Genomic DNA, 19,047 nt, shown 5'->3' with positions numbered 1-19,047 from the left:
AGACAGAGTTATGTTTGTGCAGGTCCTGGAGGCAGGCATGTCATCTGTCCTTCAGTGGCACATTCAATTATCAAGCATTTTATTATTTGACAGTGTTAGGAGGAAATACTCAGAAGCATGGAGCATGGAACCCCAACTGGCCAAGAACAAATGGCCCCGCCATTTGCACAGCAGTATGTGAAAGAATAGGGATGAACTAGAATAACAGCATCAGCCACGCTTCAGTAAAACGTAACTCCCCTCATCACCCTTTAATACAAACCTGCCAATCAACTAATATGAGAAAGAAAGAAAAGAATGAAAGATGAGTTGCTTAAATGACTATGTTTTGCGTGTGTTTGCATGAGGACTTGTCGTGTGTTGAAATGTGAATACAGTGGGCCGTCTGTTTCGGTATCACCGTCTCTGGTTTATGACACCAGAAGATAAAAAGATGCACCGCTTATATCTGGGAAGCAGGAAGACGATGTTCCAACTGTATGCATGTGTGAGTGGGAGGGACAATGGGGATGTTTTATGGGTGAGCATGTACTTGAGTTTATTAATTTACGTTTTATCATTCATATGTGTGTGTGTGTGAGTGGGTGCGTGCGTGCGTGCGTGCGTGCGTGCGTGCGTGTGAGTATGTCTGAGTATGTCTGAGTATGTGTGACAGTCAGGAAGCGTTGGCAGTTTTTCAGGCACGGATGCATGACAACGACAGCGGTGACAAGAGGGATCAGGGGTGTGTGGAGGGGAAATGGAACATGAAGAACAAAACAAACAGACGGAGGGGAGGGGGGGGGTTGAACTGATGGCCCCCGCTTTGCAGAGAAGGATAATATGTCAGCCGGCACTGTGTGTCAAAGCATGTTTTTGACTGTTTTTGCGTGGATTCGTGTATGTGCGGGTGTGTTTGGCATGCGTGTGTGAGAAAGTGAGATGGAAGAAGCCTGCACGCTATCATCAAGCCTCAACATGACATCACAAAGTGAAAGTGTGCCATGTGAGGCACTGCTGGGCCCGATCCCGTGCTCACCTAACCTTCAAATGACATTAGGCGTCGCGTCAACATATGATGAGTCACTGCCAAACTGATGTGATTTATTCAAGCCGAGTTGCTTGGATCGCTGGATTCAAATCACTTAGATGGAAGCCATAGTGCAGGGGCTGAGTGCCAACGTGCCGGTGCCTGTGTGTGTGTGTGTGTGTGTGTGCTCTGTTTGTTTTGATTGTTTGTGTGTATGCATCCATCAGACGATTATATGTGTGAGGCTCTTGTGTGAGTGAAACATTAAGTTTAAGCTGAAGAAGCTGCACGGTGTCGACTACTTTACAGAGAGAAGCTGCACAAGCCCTGTGGGGCTGTTCGGTTTCTGCGCTCTTCCGTGAAGCATGTTTTTGTTTTAATCGCTCTGTTCACTGTGACCCAAGGGCCAAGATTTCAATTAGATCTTGCAATTAAAGGCCAGGATATTAACGGCTGGTATTAAGTGGACTTAATAGGTAGAGGGGAAAATAAACCGATGCTGGGAGCTTTATCACATCGAATAAAAGAAACAATGTTTGATACAATCTGAGTGATGCCTGTGTGCTCCTGTTCCTCCCCATCACTTGCCTGTCTAATGCGGATCAGCCCCATCAACGAAAGGGATTCCTTGTTTTTAGATTAAGCATTACATTACCCAGAACCAGTGACTCAGCAATCACAGAGCAGAATTACTGTAGCGAGGAACACGTAGCAGGTTGCAGGCGCAGCTGTCTGAATGGATTTAAAACAAAGAGACAGGCAAACAAAAACAATCATCTCTCTCAGCCCCAAGGCAGCATCCACCGGAGATCATTAGCTCTAATGATGGTCAATGAATGGCCATTCTTTCACATTGATCTTCTCCATAGAGACCTTGGAAGTAAATGGACTATTGCCACGTATAAGTAGCAAACACAAACGGACAAACACAGGCAACATGTATAAATGAAGGGGCGCATGAAAGAGAGGATGCAAACAACTCGTATAGCTTTATGCTATACTTAAAGCGTATACTCGGTTATGGTAGGACAAGATGAGCATCTCTACCACCTCTTCCTTACTTAAGTTCTCACTCCAGATTGATAATATCAACATATAACAGAATAAACAAACACAACCACAATGAAGACTGAAAGCTGTCAAATCTATAAGTGGGCATGACAAAAACCCTGACTCGAGACGGGTAGCTGCGTGAGGATGCTGATGAGCGTCTTGAGATGATTCAGGGGAAACAGATTAGGCAGGGGAGCAGTCTGGCAGATCATTAGTCAGGGATGTCAGGACCAGAGATAAATGAAGTGTCAGCAGAGGAGGGAGACAGAAGAAAGGAATGGTTGGAGAAGGTGGGGGGAGACAAGGGCGAGAATACGGGAGAAAGGGTGAGGGAGGAAAAGGCAGATGCAGAAAGAATGGAATATAGGAACTAATTTAGTGTTCATAAGCCATTAAAAGCTTTAAGTTAATTGTGGAATTGCATAAATTGTGATTACAAATTGCAATGGAGTTGTATAACACTAGCAATAACATGAGCTTTGTTTCTATTTCAATAAGTGATTCACGAGTATGGTATCTAATGTTAATACATGCATAAAACAAATCGTACATGCCCTTCTTAATACTCCTTTAATTTATGTAAAAAGTATGCCCATGAGTCATTGCAACTGACTGGTGGTTCTCAACTTCAGCAAACTTCATTAACTTTAACGCCACTGTAGCAAACTTTTTCAAACAGATGACTCAAAGTCATCTTCATATTCCCAATGTGAAAAAGTGACAATATGAATCACCATTCCCTGCACAGCATGCAGAAATACCCTCGAGCTTGCATTTGAAAGCAGGGCTTGACATTACCTTTTTGAGGCACTTGTCCTCCGGCAGTGTGGTCTTCTAACAATCATGGTCCATACAACAAAACTGCAATGTCATTTATGTTTTGAGGAAAACTTTTTTTTTTGGTTTGACTTTACACAAATATGGTTCTAATCAAACTCCGCAGAAGTCCACATAGGGGGAGACGGTTGGGGTCGATGGATGGGTCAAACATACGCAGCACTTCCACCCAGAGGACGGCTCCTCAAGTCCCGTGTGAAATGAAAAGTCAACGTTGACTTATTTTAAGTTACATAGGTTTAAAACTGCGACTTTAGTTGTTTGGGAACGTAATTTTGAAGAGACAGTTGATACCTTTGGACAATAATTTCAGCATTTCTATCCTATTTAGGGAGATGAGATCAATGCGAAAAGAGAAGCGCTGGTTGATCTGTTGAGCTGTGTGCTTTATTTCTGGATAGCCTGTTTAGGATGGTGGGTTTATAGAGGCGTACACCACTGAAAATACATAATGTGGATGGGTATGGGATGGTGGGGTATAGTTCATAACTATCATGAACCACCAGTACTATCAGTACCACCATCATTCTCCTGGGATCTCATAATTCATTGCTCAACCTGACGACATCATAACAAAACACCAAGTGGTCACACATTCGGGCATTTCTGTAGTGAGTGTACATGTGTGCATGTGTGAATTGCCCATTATGTGAAAAGTAAGAAAAATCACTGGAAGGATCTAAAAAGACCAGATAAAATGATAAAAGAGACATTGAGAGAATAACAAAGGAGACGGACAATGAAGAACAGATATGACGGGAGACTTCCAGATTGTAAGGTTTTCACAGAGGGTAAGGCAAGAATCGAGCCGGTGAAGCAACAGTTTTGGGTTGGTTGGCTATAGGGTCCTGACTGCTGATTGAGCTCCAGGTGATAGCCGATGTCGGGGCCCCTGGCCAGCCTGTCACGGTCTCTCTTTGTCCTCCACAGCTTTTAAGGTCTCAGTTGTGCCAAATAATCTTTTACCTTCTCTCTCCATTGATTCAACTTCTCTCTCTCTCTTCTCTTTCTCTTCTCTCTCTCTGTCCTCTCCATCGTCGTTCTTTCCCTCCACGCTTTTCACCCCAGTTGGTTGGACAGTTGGTTTCTCCACTGCTCTGATCTACCCTTCAACTTTGCCTTTTCGTTCCCCCACTGCTGGGAAACACCGTACCTCTGCTTGGAGCCGTACGTTTCACACCACCGATTCAGTATGCAAGAGAGCACATTTCTCATGTGAAGGGATTTCGCCTGTGTTTGTGTCTGACCATGTGTGTGTGTATTTGAATTTGAATGTGCTTGTGTGTCAGTGTCTGTGCCCTGAAAGCCTAGGAATTCAGCACATTCGTTTTCTTCAGACATAGCTTCAGGATATTGTGGTGACCTTGGTCTTTAGCGTGTGTGTGCACGTGTGTGTGGGTGTGCACATGTGCTCTCCGGTTTGTGTTTGTGCTCGTGTGCGTATGTACATGCATATATACAGGCACCCTTGAGGGACACACTTAATGAGAAGCTCATTTGCAGAGCTCTGCCTCTAATGATCTATTAAAGTACACTTAGCCAGTAATTATATGGCCGGTCCCAAAAGGCTTATCAGGCCCCACAAGGGACAGCTAAAGATACAAGAAGAGCAGATTAAAACGTGTTGTATGTGATGCATGGGAATCAGTAATATTACGTTCTTAACCTTTGAGTTCATGAACAAAACTATATCAAGAGATATAATGATATTTTTAATTAGAATTTATTTCCGAATGTGATGGCATTGGTGGTTGAGATTAAGACGGGGATCAAGTGTTCTTACATGCTGTTCAGATGTGCTTCACAGTTATTTTTCAATCTCTTCAAATCGTGATAAATTATGTATCATAAGTTCTTGCTTTGCTCTCTGTTTGCAATCTCAAACTGTTTTGTCAACTGTCTTTTTTTTTATAATTGGGTGCACAAGTGAGAGCCCAGCTGCAGGCTCAGGCACAAACGCAGCACGGGTGCAGCGCAGTCCAATATGAAAGCAGTGCTGCAGCGGGATGAATCACAATCCAGTCAGACTGTATTTTGACAGGTGAATGTACTAGCGTAGTCAGGCAAGAAGCAGCAGGGGAATTAATTAGTGTGGGTAGGATTGTAATTATAAACTGCAGCAGTTGAACATTGTGATTTTACACGTCAAAGTTCAATACGCTTGAACCCTGCACGAACTGAAAGAGGCGGGATCAATTTGTGACTGGAGGCAACTGTGGCTCACTGTTTCCTACCAAAAAAATGAAAAGGCAGTGACTGCACCTTTATTAGGAGGAAAACTTCAGCAACACGTGGAGTTGGTGCGACTAATCAAAAGTCCACCTCCGCTCATCCGCTTTAAAGGCAGTACATAGATTTCAAATGGGCCAGCAGAAGAATCAAAAACAGTCTGGAAGATACCAAAGCACAAATACATATTGTTTGTGTTTTTTAAAACTGCACACAATTTGAGGCTAGACCGCGCAAATCATTCCTGCTGCGAAGGACTCTTGCTTTGCCACTCCCTTACTCTCCCGCTCACCTCTCGTGTGATGTCCTGGTAGCTCATCTTGTCCATCTCCACACTTACCTGGATTACATTTGTTGTTGACCAGGGTTGTCTTTTTTTTTAACGCTGGCAAAGCTCGACATTTGGGAATTCCAGGGTCCACTCAAAGTCAGTATACACTGCTCCCTCTTGCTTTGCGCGGCTCTGAGTATCTATCAGTGCCGTCACCCACAGGTGTCACAGAGGAGTGACTCGTGCTCCTCTTGGTCTGAGAGCTTTTTCCACAAACCTGCTTATCAGTTGTTTGATTTAATGACCTATTCACTCTTTTTGTCTTAATGTCCATTATCTGATTGGCATAATCCCCTCTCTTACAGATGAAAAGGCCATTTTTCCTCTGGCAGTCAACAATTCCTCCTGACTGACCAACACATGTGTTGTTGTTTTTTGTTGGTTTTTTTTACAAGATGTTGGTCTTATCCTTAGAGCTGGTACCACACACAAAATGTGGGTTTCTACATGGCAGAGGGAAGTAGTTAGCAGCTTTGATTAATCTTTCCACACCACACCTTTTTTTATTTTCAACCTCACCATCCTCTCCAACCCCTTCTACCTTCAGAGTTCCTGGCCCAGGTGACAGACAGGTAGACTGCTGTTGGTCTGGCTGTCATAAACTAGATGGCACAACAGGCTGCCAAGCGAAAGCTACCACCTGAGGGGGTACTAGGTTCTGAGACCTCTATTAACCTTCAGGAAACGTCCATCCCCACTCGCACCACCCCCTCCTCTTCTTCATCTCCATCTCCGACCTGTCTGCTGTTCCCCAGGCAGTGAAAAATCAGCATGTTCCCTCGAGCAAAAAGCCAAATAACAGATACCTGTATTTTCCTCTCATCCTAGCCTGGAGCATTTCAATATGCCATGGATCTCTATCTCACTTTCTCAAATGATCTATCGGTCTCAGTGTCCTTGTCCCCGCCCCTTCCGGTCTCCTGTCTGTCTCTCTCTAATTCTATATAGCATTGCAATTCAGTATTCATATAATGACCTGTATGTAAGGAATAGCATAGGGCCAGTGCAAAATGCATGGTTCTGTGCAGTGATGCATAGCGAAATGGTAACCGCTTTCTCACGTCAATCAGCCGGAATAATGGGAGTTGATGAAAGTTAAGTGAGGCGGATTAAATTGGATGTAAATATATTTGATTGACAGATGCCCTTTTTACCGTGACAATGATTCGATGAATCATTTGGTGTTATTTAAAGTGGATTATGGCAGATCATTGCAGAACAGTTCTCATTAGTTCTGCATTCAACCAATAATCTCTGTCTCTCTCCCTCTTCTCATTTTGCCCTGCAGGAATTCTCTTTACTCCGACTGGACGACGTGGTGGACCAACGAGTCAACATCGTCGGTTTTTCAGTCTTCAACAAAACTCATCCCTTCTTCCAGGATTTTGTGCTAAGCCTCAACCGCTCCTGGCAAGAGAACTGTGACCATGCACCCTTCGCTGGCACCCCAGTTAGTACTCACACACACACACACACACACACACAGAAAAGACCAATGTCACCCATGCGAATAATGGATGATGAACCCATTTCATCTTTTCCCCTTACCAAGTCCAAACAGCGTTCTCTAAAGCATTGTTCTCCCAGTGTACTGCTGTATCTCAAGCTCCTCCACTAAAATACTGTCACTTAGATACAAAAGTGCCTCTGAAATATACAGGGGTGACATTTATCCAGTTAACTGTTGTAATTGCAGGTATTGATGAAGGCAGTTGTTGTTTCGCAGATAGCTCATTAGCAGCGTTCGCCACCTTGCTTATTGTTTTTATGATGGCATCCTCCTTGTTAAACTTGCTTCAGAGGAAATGCAATGCAAAAGGGCAGCTTACCCTCTACTGCACCCCATCACCCCTTAAATCATCCACTGTTCACATCTGAACATTATCTGTAGCTCAACATTTAACACACCATCCCTGCATATTTGAATGAGGGACTTCAAAAACAGCCTAAAATAACCTCGACACTTTTTACATATGAAGACTGTTGCAGGTTTGTATAAATAAAGAAGATAATAGATCATTTGTCTCATGCAGAACAGTTGACCACACTTGAACAGTTGACCACACTTGACAGAAGAAACGGCACTCGTGCGTGAACATTTAGTATCTTCAGCATAACGCTCTCACACTTATTTTATGAGATAGTCTTATCAGAGTTCTCGAGGATCAGTTCAGCAAATACATGTCGTAAATGACCTGCATAAATATGATGAGAGCCACCTACTTGTGAATGTTTACTTGTTCATGAGGCCACACTTGAGTTATCTCACTCAGCAACAATCTCACTGTATTAGTTCTTACATGCACACATACACATTATATATGAATCACAATTTAACCATCAACACCATCAATGTTTAACTGTTGTTTTCAAACATGTATTAGTTTTGAAACTAATCTGGTCTTCCGGCGCCGCACGAGTGGCTGCCTTTTACAGTAGCTCCCGCTCACTACTTAGCTTTTTCTTATATGATGTTATTTTTGTTACTTCTTTTCGCTTCTTTTTTCTCATACTAGCTACCGTTCTTAATCGGTGCATTATGGCAGCTAGACACGTCGAGCTTGTCGTGGTCTATCTGCTGTTTATTGCAATTTGCACCTCCGTGTCTGGGGATCCAGCGTGCAGCCATGGTCCAGTTGTTTACGCTAGGGACCAGCTGTTAGCATTCCGGGACGCAGCGGTGCTACCCGACGAGAGACCCGCTGTTCCCCGCGAGCTGAGGAGGAAGAAACGGGGATGCCGTGCGGGGGCGGAACGTCGCGCCTCTTTACGTGTGTAGAGCTGAGACATTTAATGCATTCAAAGATAAAGACATGCACAATGCTAACAGGTCACAAAAGTTCATCAGAGAAAATGCAACCATGTGGCATTTAATTAGGGTAGGTTCGTAAGGAAAAAGGTTTTACGGCAGACGAATAACTCGGACAAATTGTGCTGCCTGGAAATATTTTGCAATTGTGTGAAGATATTTATATTCTCAAATTAGCTTCGTGGAAAGTAACCACATAGACACACAGATTTTAATGAGACTAAAACATCAGTTACACAAGATATGTCTGTATTTGTTGAGAGCATCAAATAAAACCAAAGTTTGAAAGATAAAAGATACAATATAATCGTTTGTGAAAACAGGCCTGAAATAGTGAAAGCAGCTCATGTTGGCAGGTTGTTACACCTGTGACAGAGGAATGGCTTTGTGGAGTGAAGACTACAGATCCCTGACAGTATGTTTATGAAAAACTGCACCACAGTAGCTTGTCCCTTTCAGTCTGGAGTTGTTGTTTGCTAATGTACAATGCATGGCTTCAGAAGCGTGCAAAGCTTTGTGATGTCTTTTTGTTATCAGGCTCTTTTCAGTACAATTTTGCATTCCACTGTGATTCTACATGTAATCAGCTGAGACACTAAAAAAAAAACACTGATTTGAACAACCTGGCCCATATGAGCTAATTTTCTCATATTGCATTTGTAATAACATACAAACACAAGTTATGAAAGATTCAGACCTATTGTACGAATCATGCAATATTAACTTTCTGATCCGCCTACGCATACAGAGAACGATAGTGAGCGGAGAAAGACAGACTTCCAGAGTGAAACGAGCATTATCTGCTCAGCGTTGTAGAGATCGTGAGATACGAGTGGGATATAAGAAACACTGTAAAACTGTCATTCTCTTTTTAATGCTGATTTAATGACCACCAAGACAGTATTGTCATACGGCAAACCTAAAATGCATCGCCTCCTGGTTGTAATGTCATCACTGGCTGTTTGTGTACACCGTATTGCTCTTAATGTGCAATCCACCAATTATGTTAGCCAATTCAAGGTTGTAATACATCACAGTTTTGCATTTTAATGGCCAATTGTGGTTCTCTTTGGTCTCCAGATTTTGCTGTGCATTACGATCCCTCCCTGCATCAATATCCGCCAAACATCAGGGCAATTTCATTTCTCTTTCCAATTCTCAGACTCTCCCCTATAGCTTCTAAAACAGTACAATAATATCGTGTATTGTAATCAAATGTACATCGCAGGACGGTAGTGTCGAGTAGGCTCCGAGAGACGGAGAACGAGAGGGAGAGGTGGTTTTCAACGCTGCCAGCAGATCAGAGTCTTTCTCTGTCAGCAGATCAGAGTCTTTCTAATGATCTAATGGAATAATCTCACTGCCACTCCAGGGATAGGTTAACCCCCCCCCCACTGACCGCTAACCACTGACATGTTACACCTGCAGTGTGTGTGCTTTGAGCTTTCGCAGCTTTGTGTGCGCGTCAGTGTGTGAATGTGTAATGTATTCACCTTCTTGCCTCCCTCTCCCCCTGCAGCTCTCCTCAGCGCTGCTCTTTGATGCGGTGTACGCGGTGGTGGCGGCGGTCCAGGAGTTGAACCGCAGCCAGAATGTTGGCGCCACTCAGCTCTCCTGCAAGTCATCCAAGATCTGGGAGCATGGCACCAGCCTCATGAATTACCTGAGGATGGTAAGGATGGACATCAGGAAAACAGGCTTGACCCCTCCTCATCTTGTCATAGTTTGACATTTAACACAATAATTGACCCAGATTACATTTGTAAAAATGTTCAGTCAGATTATAATTACATTGTCAAGGATTATTTGATGACATTTTTGATTACGTCTTTAAAATACACGTTTATGCCAGCATGTTTTTATGGGGTAATTCGATTTTTACCAATTCTAAATGCTGAATATGTTCCACCGTATATCAAAGTGCAGTTTCATGAACGAATGTGTTTTGTGTTTTTTTTTACGATGATTTATGGATCCTATTCTTTTTGTATTTACATTCAAAATTGAAATTGAACATTTTGAGAACGTGTTTTTAAAGAGAAACAGATTATGCGTGGGACTCCATTTTTTGTGGCTGCATCTATTTTTTTGTATAAGGTGCAATATGTTTGATTTTGAAGCAACCAAAAAGTATTCAGATTACATAACAAATGTTTGTAATCCAATGGATTACATTACTAATTACAAAAATTGCCATTTCATTTGTATTAAGTAACCCTGGAGCCAGGCTGGCGTGTGTTTTTTTATTTCATGAAATAGCATTTGACAATATCAGAGAGCCGACCTTGTTGAGATCTTCTTTATTGCTTCAATTGTGATGCATCCTTCATTATTTTAAAGCCAATATATTTTCACTGACTGCTGATAACACTGTATTGTCTGTGTTTTATCTTATTCAGAGATATGCTCCCTATCTACTCGGTCAATTTATCTCATCGCTGCAGTGTACTGAATAGAGAAGGAGAGAAAAGGATGAGCTGTCAGTGAATACAATGTGTTATCCTATTATGGAGAAATTACTGTAAGTGATTGGGCTATCAAAATACTTAAATGTGGCATGTATTTGATGTCAGCCTGAAGACGCGACTAATGGCTCCTCTCTTTTGCCGTAAATTGAAGATATTGCAGCTTCGTCTTCATATCATTGTCTAAACTTGACATATTTCAAAAAGCTGAAACTGAGCCAGTAGTGCTAATGTAGCCTCCAGTCATATCCATGATAGGTGCTGCTGGGAGGGAAGAAGGCAGGATCTGTTTTTAACATCTTGCTGTCTCTGTGTTGGATAGGTAGAGTTGGAAGGTCTAACGGGCCACATTGAATTCAACAGCAAAGGTCAGCGGTCTAACTACGCCCTGAGGATCATGCAGAACAGCAAGGATGGCCTGAGGCAGGTAATGTAACCAAAGCGCAGCATGAAGTCCATGTGATTGTTTCAAAATAATTACATGTAACTTGTTTGGTATTTCAGAAGTAATCTCTAGAAACAGATTCTGAATTGACATGTAGAAAATGTGTTGATTTTGCCATCAGAAGTGTTCCGGTATTCGTTAGTAGCCTCAGTAGTATTGACCAATCGTGTTCAAGCAGTCTTGAATGAATGAACGTAAAGGATCTGTGTGCAATGCATTGGTCGGAATGCAATCTGGAAACCCACCGGCAATCTTCTGACGATGAATTCGCTTTTTGATGGTTTAAGATCAGCTTGTGAAACAATCAGGTCGTACACGTCATCTCTCAACTCCAAATCCAGTCTCCCATCTAAAGTTACTTACCGGTATGTAAAGTAAACAATGCGCAGCAGACAGAAAAGGAAGCCCAGCCCCGGATGTCCGTTGGCTACACCAGAGCCCAAGAAATATAACCACCTCGCCGCCGGAGGCTTATCCGTCGTCTGACCGATAGCCGATGGGTTCTGAGATTGTTTCAGAAATGACGCACAACGATTCCTCCCTTCCTCTTTAGATAGACACTGGCCATCATATAGCTGTTACTGCTCAACACAAAGCTCTCCTGCACAGTCCTGCTCTCAGGGCACTACTTCTGGCGTCACAGTTGTCTTTATGGCAGCGAGGTAACTCGATCTGGATCGTACAGCAAGGAAACGTGATGAAACTTGCTCAACTGACATCTTCCCAATTATCCTGCTGGAAGTGTCAAAGTGCCAGAGGACAATATTAGGGATGCCTCGTTGAAGGTGCTCAGAAGCCTATTTTATGGGAACAAATTATTTAGGTTAAAACAGAATTCTGTCGGTGTTGACTTTGCTGCTGCTGCTATTGCTGCTTCTACAGATATGTCTCTGTATCTTTGGATAAACATCAGATACATATTTGAGGTTGTGATTCTTTACAATAAAAGAACAATTAGTACTAATTGAGTGTAGCATCACACAATTACTATACCAGCAGGGATGTGTGGGTGGTGTTGATCAATACCAATCACTCCAGTATTGCCTCAGTGGATGCTGGAATTTCAAGCTTCCGACACAAGTGGTCTTGTTGTGCTCTTTCGTTGAATAAAAACGCTCTCCATGCACCACAGGGCATTTCAGTCTATGCCCTGAACCACCTCACACAATCTCTGGAACTGGTGTCCCCTGACTTCTCTTTGCCTCAGTTTCACACCAGGGAACACACTTTCAAATACGGAACACTTTCTTCCAAATTGAACACATTTACCAAGATTACAAGGACTGAAAGTAGTCAGTAATGAAATGTAAGTGACGAGAGGCTTTGGGCAGCTTAGAGGACTGTCTGTTAATGGCGGAATTGCAGAACTACTGGTGCTCTATGAACTGTATAAATTGCTCAGGAGTTGGTTGGATTATAACATGGGATTCCAATGTTTGATGTCAAGGTTCCACGAACAAAAAATACCGTAAATCTCTGTCTGAAGACAACCTGATTGAAAATCGTTTTTTGGGGGGGAATGACAGATGTTAAAAACATCAGCAATATAGGAACACATTTCCTCTCATTGTTGTTTATATCCAAAATGTCTTCTTATTTATGGGATTCACCAATGTTTTATTTTTGCTTTTCTCTTCGGTGAGAATTTTTTTTTTTTACGAGTGTAAAAGATAATTACAAAGAATTAAAAGAACATCTTTTTTTCACGTCCACTAATTGTCCATCTAACGGAAGGAAAGATACGTTTTAAATTTGGATGATCAGATAATTTGGGTATCAGATAATCATTATTAAGGTTAATTATAATGATCGGATTATTAAATTTGTGGGCTCAAGAAATATTATTGGTCCATTGATCCCAATTAAGACTTTATAAACCCTCGGATGACATTGCATACGTTCAGATTCTGAATGGCTTACATTCTACTTTTTGATTTTCTTCTAACTGACTCTCTGGAAAATCACACACTTACTTTGTTTAAGATTATTTAACAGAATCATAATTTCAATACTGTTGAGGTCCATCTTCTTACAGACACGGCACAACACCTGCCCTTATGTAGTGTTTAGGTGTTATTACTTATAATAATGATAAACAATCTGCACTACAATAACAATCTCTAACTTGTGAATATTTGGATTCTCTTTTCAGCACACCTGAGCTGACTTCTATTATTTATTTTCTCCGAACAGAAAATAAAGAGGTATAATATAACATAAAATACATTTAAGAGTGATGAGACCTGTTTCCTACATGCTTTATTTTGTAATTGGTAACCTGTAAAGGTCATCCAGGCTCATCCAGTTTAATGAAAAACCACCACTCTCTCTTTGCAAACAGCAAGTGATGATCAATCACCCGATCTCTCTTTAGTAGCTGTAATCTCCATGTTAATATCAGCGCACATTTATCTGCTACATGTAAAACAACAGTAAAGACAGTGGTGGGCTCTGTGCTGTATTTCTCTCATGCATTTCATGAACAGTGGTTGTCAAAGTGAAGGCAGACGCCTAACGCAAGCTCTCTGCATCTGGGGTTTTGTGGCCAGTAAATGCTTGTCTACAAAGACACACTATCATAGAGCAACGTCTGCTCCTGAATACGGAAGTTCTTCCTCTTTCTCCTCAGCCCCCTCTCATTGTCTCTGCCTCTCCCTCACTCCCATTCAGTCCATACAATGAAAGGGTTACACCTGACGAGCTGCTTGCATCTTTTCTGGCCATGTGTGTCTTATTATGAGTGAACGGCGGAAACTATTTTGAGTGGCATCATTTTCATACACAGTAGCTGACATGGTGCGCTAGCTTTAAACAGCTTGCTCTTAAAACCCGTTTTCTATAAATGCCAGGGCTTTTGTATTTGACATTTCATCTTAAATAATGTAAAGCGATAACTGTAATCCCTCAAGTTCATGCTTTTTCACAGTGCTGTACCAAATTATGCACAGGATTTCCCCTAGAAATGCCTGTCTCACCCTGACAGCTGTGTTTTCTCTGTTGCCATGTTGTGGTTTTCTGTCAATGCTGCATCGTGTATGATCTAAGTCAACTCATCCATAATCCAACAAACATTCACCACTCTGCTGCAGCAGACAGCCATCTTTGTGCTTTCTTATCAGCATCTATCAGCACTTGTTGGTATACTGTGAGATACAGATAAGACACAGACAGCTTGACAGCGCAGAGAGGAATAACTGAGTTCCACAGCTCTGTTTTAAAACATTTGACCCTTTCAGTTGGGATGATCTCCATGACAGAGGGGATTGGGTTCCTATCTTACCTTACAGCAACACTGTAAAAGAGTCAGACAGCAACCGATCTTCCTTTATTAACCTTGTCTGTGTCTCCCCATGTCCACTCTTTATGCTGGCACTGGGCCAGTCAAGCAGGAGGATAATGCTATCAGGCCTAATGTGATGATTTCAACCAGAAGTATTATAAAGCCCTGCCAGTTGTGTTAATGGCGAGAGGCAAGGTGTTAGACAGGGGACAGGGTGGGGGGGTGTTGCTTCTTTTGTTAACTAACACCTCCCACACGCTGTTGGGTTGGGCCTGCTTCAGCCAGGCAGATACTAGAGGTGCCGAGGCCTTGGCAGAGATAAGGAAGGTATCTCAGTGCCCACACACACACACATCTGTGTGTTGATCTGTGCTTTAGAACGTAACTACAGTGAAACAATCAGAAAATAATGTTTTATTCTTGCGATTCAAGGCTCGCTCGTTGAGCTGGAGAGGACGGGTGGATTTTGAATGCTGTGTTTACAAACAGGAACCGACAGTGTGGCTACATATCATACCTTTAAGCAGAATATTTACCAATCAACACATGACAAGTTGTTATTTCACATATTTTGATGTCTAGCCAGGAATTGCACATTAAAATAAGTGAAACGAACACCTTTACTGAACTTCTATCCAACCCTTTCGGGAGATAGTGAGCATTAATGCATATTGTATAGAGCAGACAACCTCCATTTCTCTACCCTTCTTCCGATAGCACCCACCATTCTTTCACCCCAATCCCTGTGGATGCGCTAGCGATCGCCTCACTTGTGTGACCATTAGCTCCTCGGGCGTCCAACACTCTACAGCTAATGACTGTCAAATATTGAATCTCTCTGGCAGGCATTTTTAGAAATAATAACAGTTTCCTGCTGCTCTGTCTGATGCGTTTTATGGCTTTCTATCCACCAGTATCTGTCCGTCTGTCTCTCTATTTGTCTGCCTGTCAGTCTATTTTGTTTTTGACTCAGAAGGCGTGAAACTCGTCAAAGCCAAAATGATGATTGTAATATTGCCATTGTTTCCCAAATGTATTATTCAGCTCTGCATTCACAACTTTAAATCACAAAACTCGAAACTGTTCTTTTTACTTCTTTTGTTTGAATTATTCATTCTTGAATTGTGCATTTTGACCAAGTGTGGTCTTTTGCAAAATTCACAACAGTGAGAGATATGCTTTAATACCGTCTAAAAATTACAATTACCCCTAGAGCACCATACCTGTTCAACCACAATATAAAAGTAAAATTCGATCGCTTTAAGCTTGAAAACAACCATTTCAGATGGCAGTTCATTGAGCATTCCTATTTCCAGAATTTGATGTGGCAGCATTTCATAATGATCTTTATTTTTTCACTTTTGGCAAGCAAAGTACATTTCTCAGCTGCTCTTGTGCTGGCAGCCATGTAGGCCAACGATGATGGTGTAAGAAGTCGGCATGACATTTTTCCGTGCTCTGGTCGAGGCACCACTGGCACCTGTAACCAACAAAAGTCCACAGAGGAGACAAAAGAAGCAGGTGGAGGGGAAGGAAGAGGTAACAGAGAAATGAGAAAAGAGGATGACAGGCTGAAAATAAATGAGACAGAAAGGGCGTCCCAGAGAAAAACAGGACAAAAGAAAAGACGCAAAGACAAAGCTATAAAACTAGAAACTACATTTCTGCATGTCAAATAACAGCTGGAGCGCTTTTCTTTCTCACCTTATTGTTTGAGCTGTCACCACATCTAATTCTTACAGCATTATGACTCCCATTTCTTGTTGGAATGACGAATCATATTAAAGGAACAGGCTGTAATCCTCTACATCCTTTTTCTACAAGCCAGTGTAATGAGCGAGATAAAGGAGACTTATACGAAGAACTATCTTGGCTTGTGTGTGCGAATGTGAACGTGTTTCTGAGTGTATATTTTCCAGATGGTGTGACCACCAGGGGCACGCCGTAAAACAGTGTAATTCTTGATATATACAGATGGATAATATATCTCAACCTGTTCCTGTGAACGCACAGACTGCGTTCTCCTCTTCAGGAACATCAGCAAACACAGCAGTTTCCTCACTGCTGAAATGGATTACCGCATTTTATGTTTCGGGGATCAGAAGTATGAGAGTACTTTATTGTGATACTGGCCTGTGGCAGCCGAAGGACCGCTGGCTGATCCGACATCAATTCACAGCGTTGATGTGCTGTCCTTTGCCCGTGTGCATTCTTCTGCGTGCTTTTTATGTTTAACACTTGTGTGTGTGGCGGTGGTGGTGGCAGCCCACAATGTCTGCTTCTTGGCTCTGCACAGTATCGTCTTTTCCAAAACAACCACAGTGCAGCCTGCCAGCAAACATCATACTGACAGAGCCGCCCGGGCTCTCTCTGCAGCCGCCTGGCCACCGTGGGCTGGCCCTCATTTTCTGCATGGCGCTCATTGACTGCAGCACCCTTGTAAATTGGAGGAAGCTGTAAAATGAGTAATTATTGCAGTTTGGGGCAGGCAAGCTGTTCCCTGTTACGGCGCTAGGCTCTGTTGTGCGACAGTGTGTGAGAGTGCAGAAGAGAGAGTGCTATGTAAGCTGCATCAGTGCGTTTCTATGTTTATTTCTGTGTGTGTGTGTTTTCGCATACTACATGCACACGCGTGCATATCTGTGCATTGCAAGGGGGTCCAAACACTCTTGGCCAACTCCTGGAGAGGAGGGAAATGTTAATTAAGTTTTATAATGGAGGCACTTAATCACAGCCTTGGTTTAGATAGATAGATAGATAGACAGACAGACAGACAGACAGACAGACAGACAGACAGACAGACAGACAGACAGACTGACTGACTGACTGACTGACTGACTGACTGACTGACTGACTGACAGACAGACTTTATTTCAGACTCGGGGTCCATACAGACAGATACATAAAAAAACAGACACAAACAATAAAAGTACAGAGGCCTAGGAATGGCTTACAAAGAGACAGCTGTACCAATGTCGCCACAGCTGGGACTGGTAGCGTGTGGTGCTAAACCTTATGTTGGTTAAAACAAGTATGATCCCATTTACAGAGTCATTCAGTCTACAGATGAATTTGTACATGAGATTTCTTAAAACTGTTTGGAAAGTGTTGACTCGTGCAGTCACAAACATTTCACTGGCACTACTCCATCTTTGTCTCTTTAAAAGTATTCTCATGGCGTCATTGTACGCTACTTGAAGTCTCTGTAGACTCTTTTTTTTGTAGTTTGACCACAAGTGTGCAGTGTAGAGTGGAGTACAATATGCTCTGAACAGATACATCTTCACTCCATCTGTACACAGACCAGACTAACGTGAGACTGTTTGCTTGTGCAGACATCATACGACATTGCCTGGAAATGTCGTTATCATCAGACATGTGTTCTGTTAAAAAATGACCAAGATATTTTACTTCACTACAGACACCAAGATTATTGTCAGACAATTTGAAGTCAGGGAAGTTTAGACATTTGTCCTCTTTAGTTCTACAGATCAGGATAGCACTCTTACTGGCGCTGTATTTGATGTCATGTTCCACACCGTACACAGTACATATAGTGAGGAGCTGCTGAAGACCAGCGCTAGAAGGACTAAAGATCACCAGATCATCTGCATACATGATGTGCTTAACCAGAGTATTACCCATCATGCACCAGTATTACAGGCTTTCAGTTGCTTGGACAGATCATCAATATACAGATTAAACTGAACTTGTCTGACACCATTGCAAACCCCAAATGGGGCTGACACACTTTTACCCCATTTTACTCTCATACTCTGGTGCGCATCCCAGTAAGCCAGAATTCTCACTCTGTATGTGGGGACACCTCTTTGGCTCAGTTTAAAAAATAATTTACTATGATTAACACGATCAAAAGCTTTGGAGGCATCAATAAAACACATAAGAAGTGATGAGTTCTGACCTCTGTATTTGTTTACAATTTCCTTTAAGGCATATATACACAAGTCAGTGCCATGTTTGGCTTTGAAGCCCAACTGGTTATCTGTGGAGGTGATGAAGTCCTGTATTCTGTCCAGCAGAATTCTTTCCAGGACTTTTGACAGGACGCTGGCCAAAGCAATGGGCCTGTAATTCTCTAGGCTACATACTTTACCAGCTTTGTTTTGAATGACTGGCACTAAGAGAACAGACAGCATTGAGTCTGGTAACAAGCCGTGAACCATGAAGCCAGTAAAACAAATAGCGAGGAGAGGAGCTAACCTCGGACTAGCATATTTAAGGTGTTCAGCAGTAATATGGTCTAAGCCACTTGCTTTGCCTTCAGACAGTTTGTTGATAGCGTGGTGCACCTCATATGATGTAATTGCCATTCACTCATTACTCTCAGAACTGTCCACGCTGTACAAATCACTTTTGATGCAGTTAAATAAGGTGCTATAATGCTGTCGCCATAACTCAGCAATGGTGTCTGTTCCTGAGATTCCATCTATAGTGCATGGTAAAGATGTTTTACAGTTAAGAGCTCTCACTTCTTTCCAAAAATCAACTAGGTTGTTGCTTAGCAGCTTCTTGGCCATGGAGTCAGCCCTCATGGCTTGATCATTCTTGCAAATGAAGCGAATGGCATA

The 19,047-nt window shown here is 42.4% G+C and overlaps 1 protein-coding gene across 2 annotated transcripts in view; it reads left to right on the top strand.

The window, feature by feature from the left end:
• The window catches only part of grik4 (glutamate receptor, ionotropic, kainate 4), a gene marked incomplete at its 5' end in the record, with an annotated part of 129,517 nt that overhangs the window by 72,694 nt on the left and 37,776 nt on the right, over positions 1–19,047 (top strand). For both annotated transcript variants that reach the window (XM_079272652.1, XM_079272651.1), the window contains 3 exons: positions 6,748–6,909; positions 9,788–9,940; positions 11,056–11,160. In XM_079272652.1, coding sequence (XP_079128778.1) covers positions 6,748–6,909; positions 9,788–9,940; positions 11,056–11,160 — 420 coding nt within the window. The remainder of the gene's footprint in view (positions 1–6,747; positions 6,910–9,787; positions 9,941–11,055; positions 11,161–19,047) is intronic.

Source organism: Melanostigma gelatinosum, assembly GCF_949748355.1.
Source record: "Melanostigma gelatinosum genome assembly, chromosome: 7".
NCBI classification, from domain to species: Eukaryota; Metazoa; Chordata; class Actinopteri; order Perciformes; family Zoarcidae; genus Melanostigma; species Melanostigma gelatinosum.
Note: the sequence above shows the minus strand (reverse complement) of the source record. Positions and strands in the feature narration are given on the sequence as shown.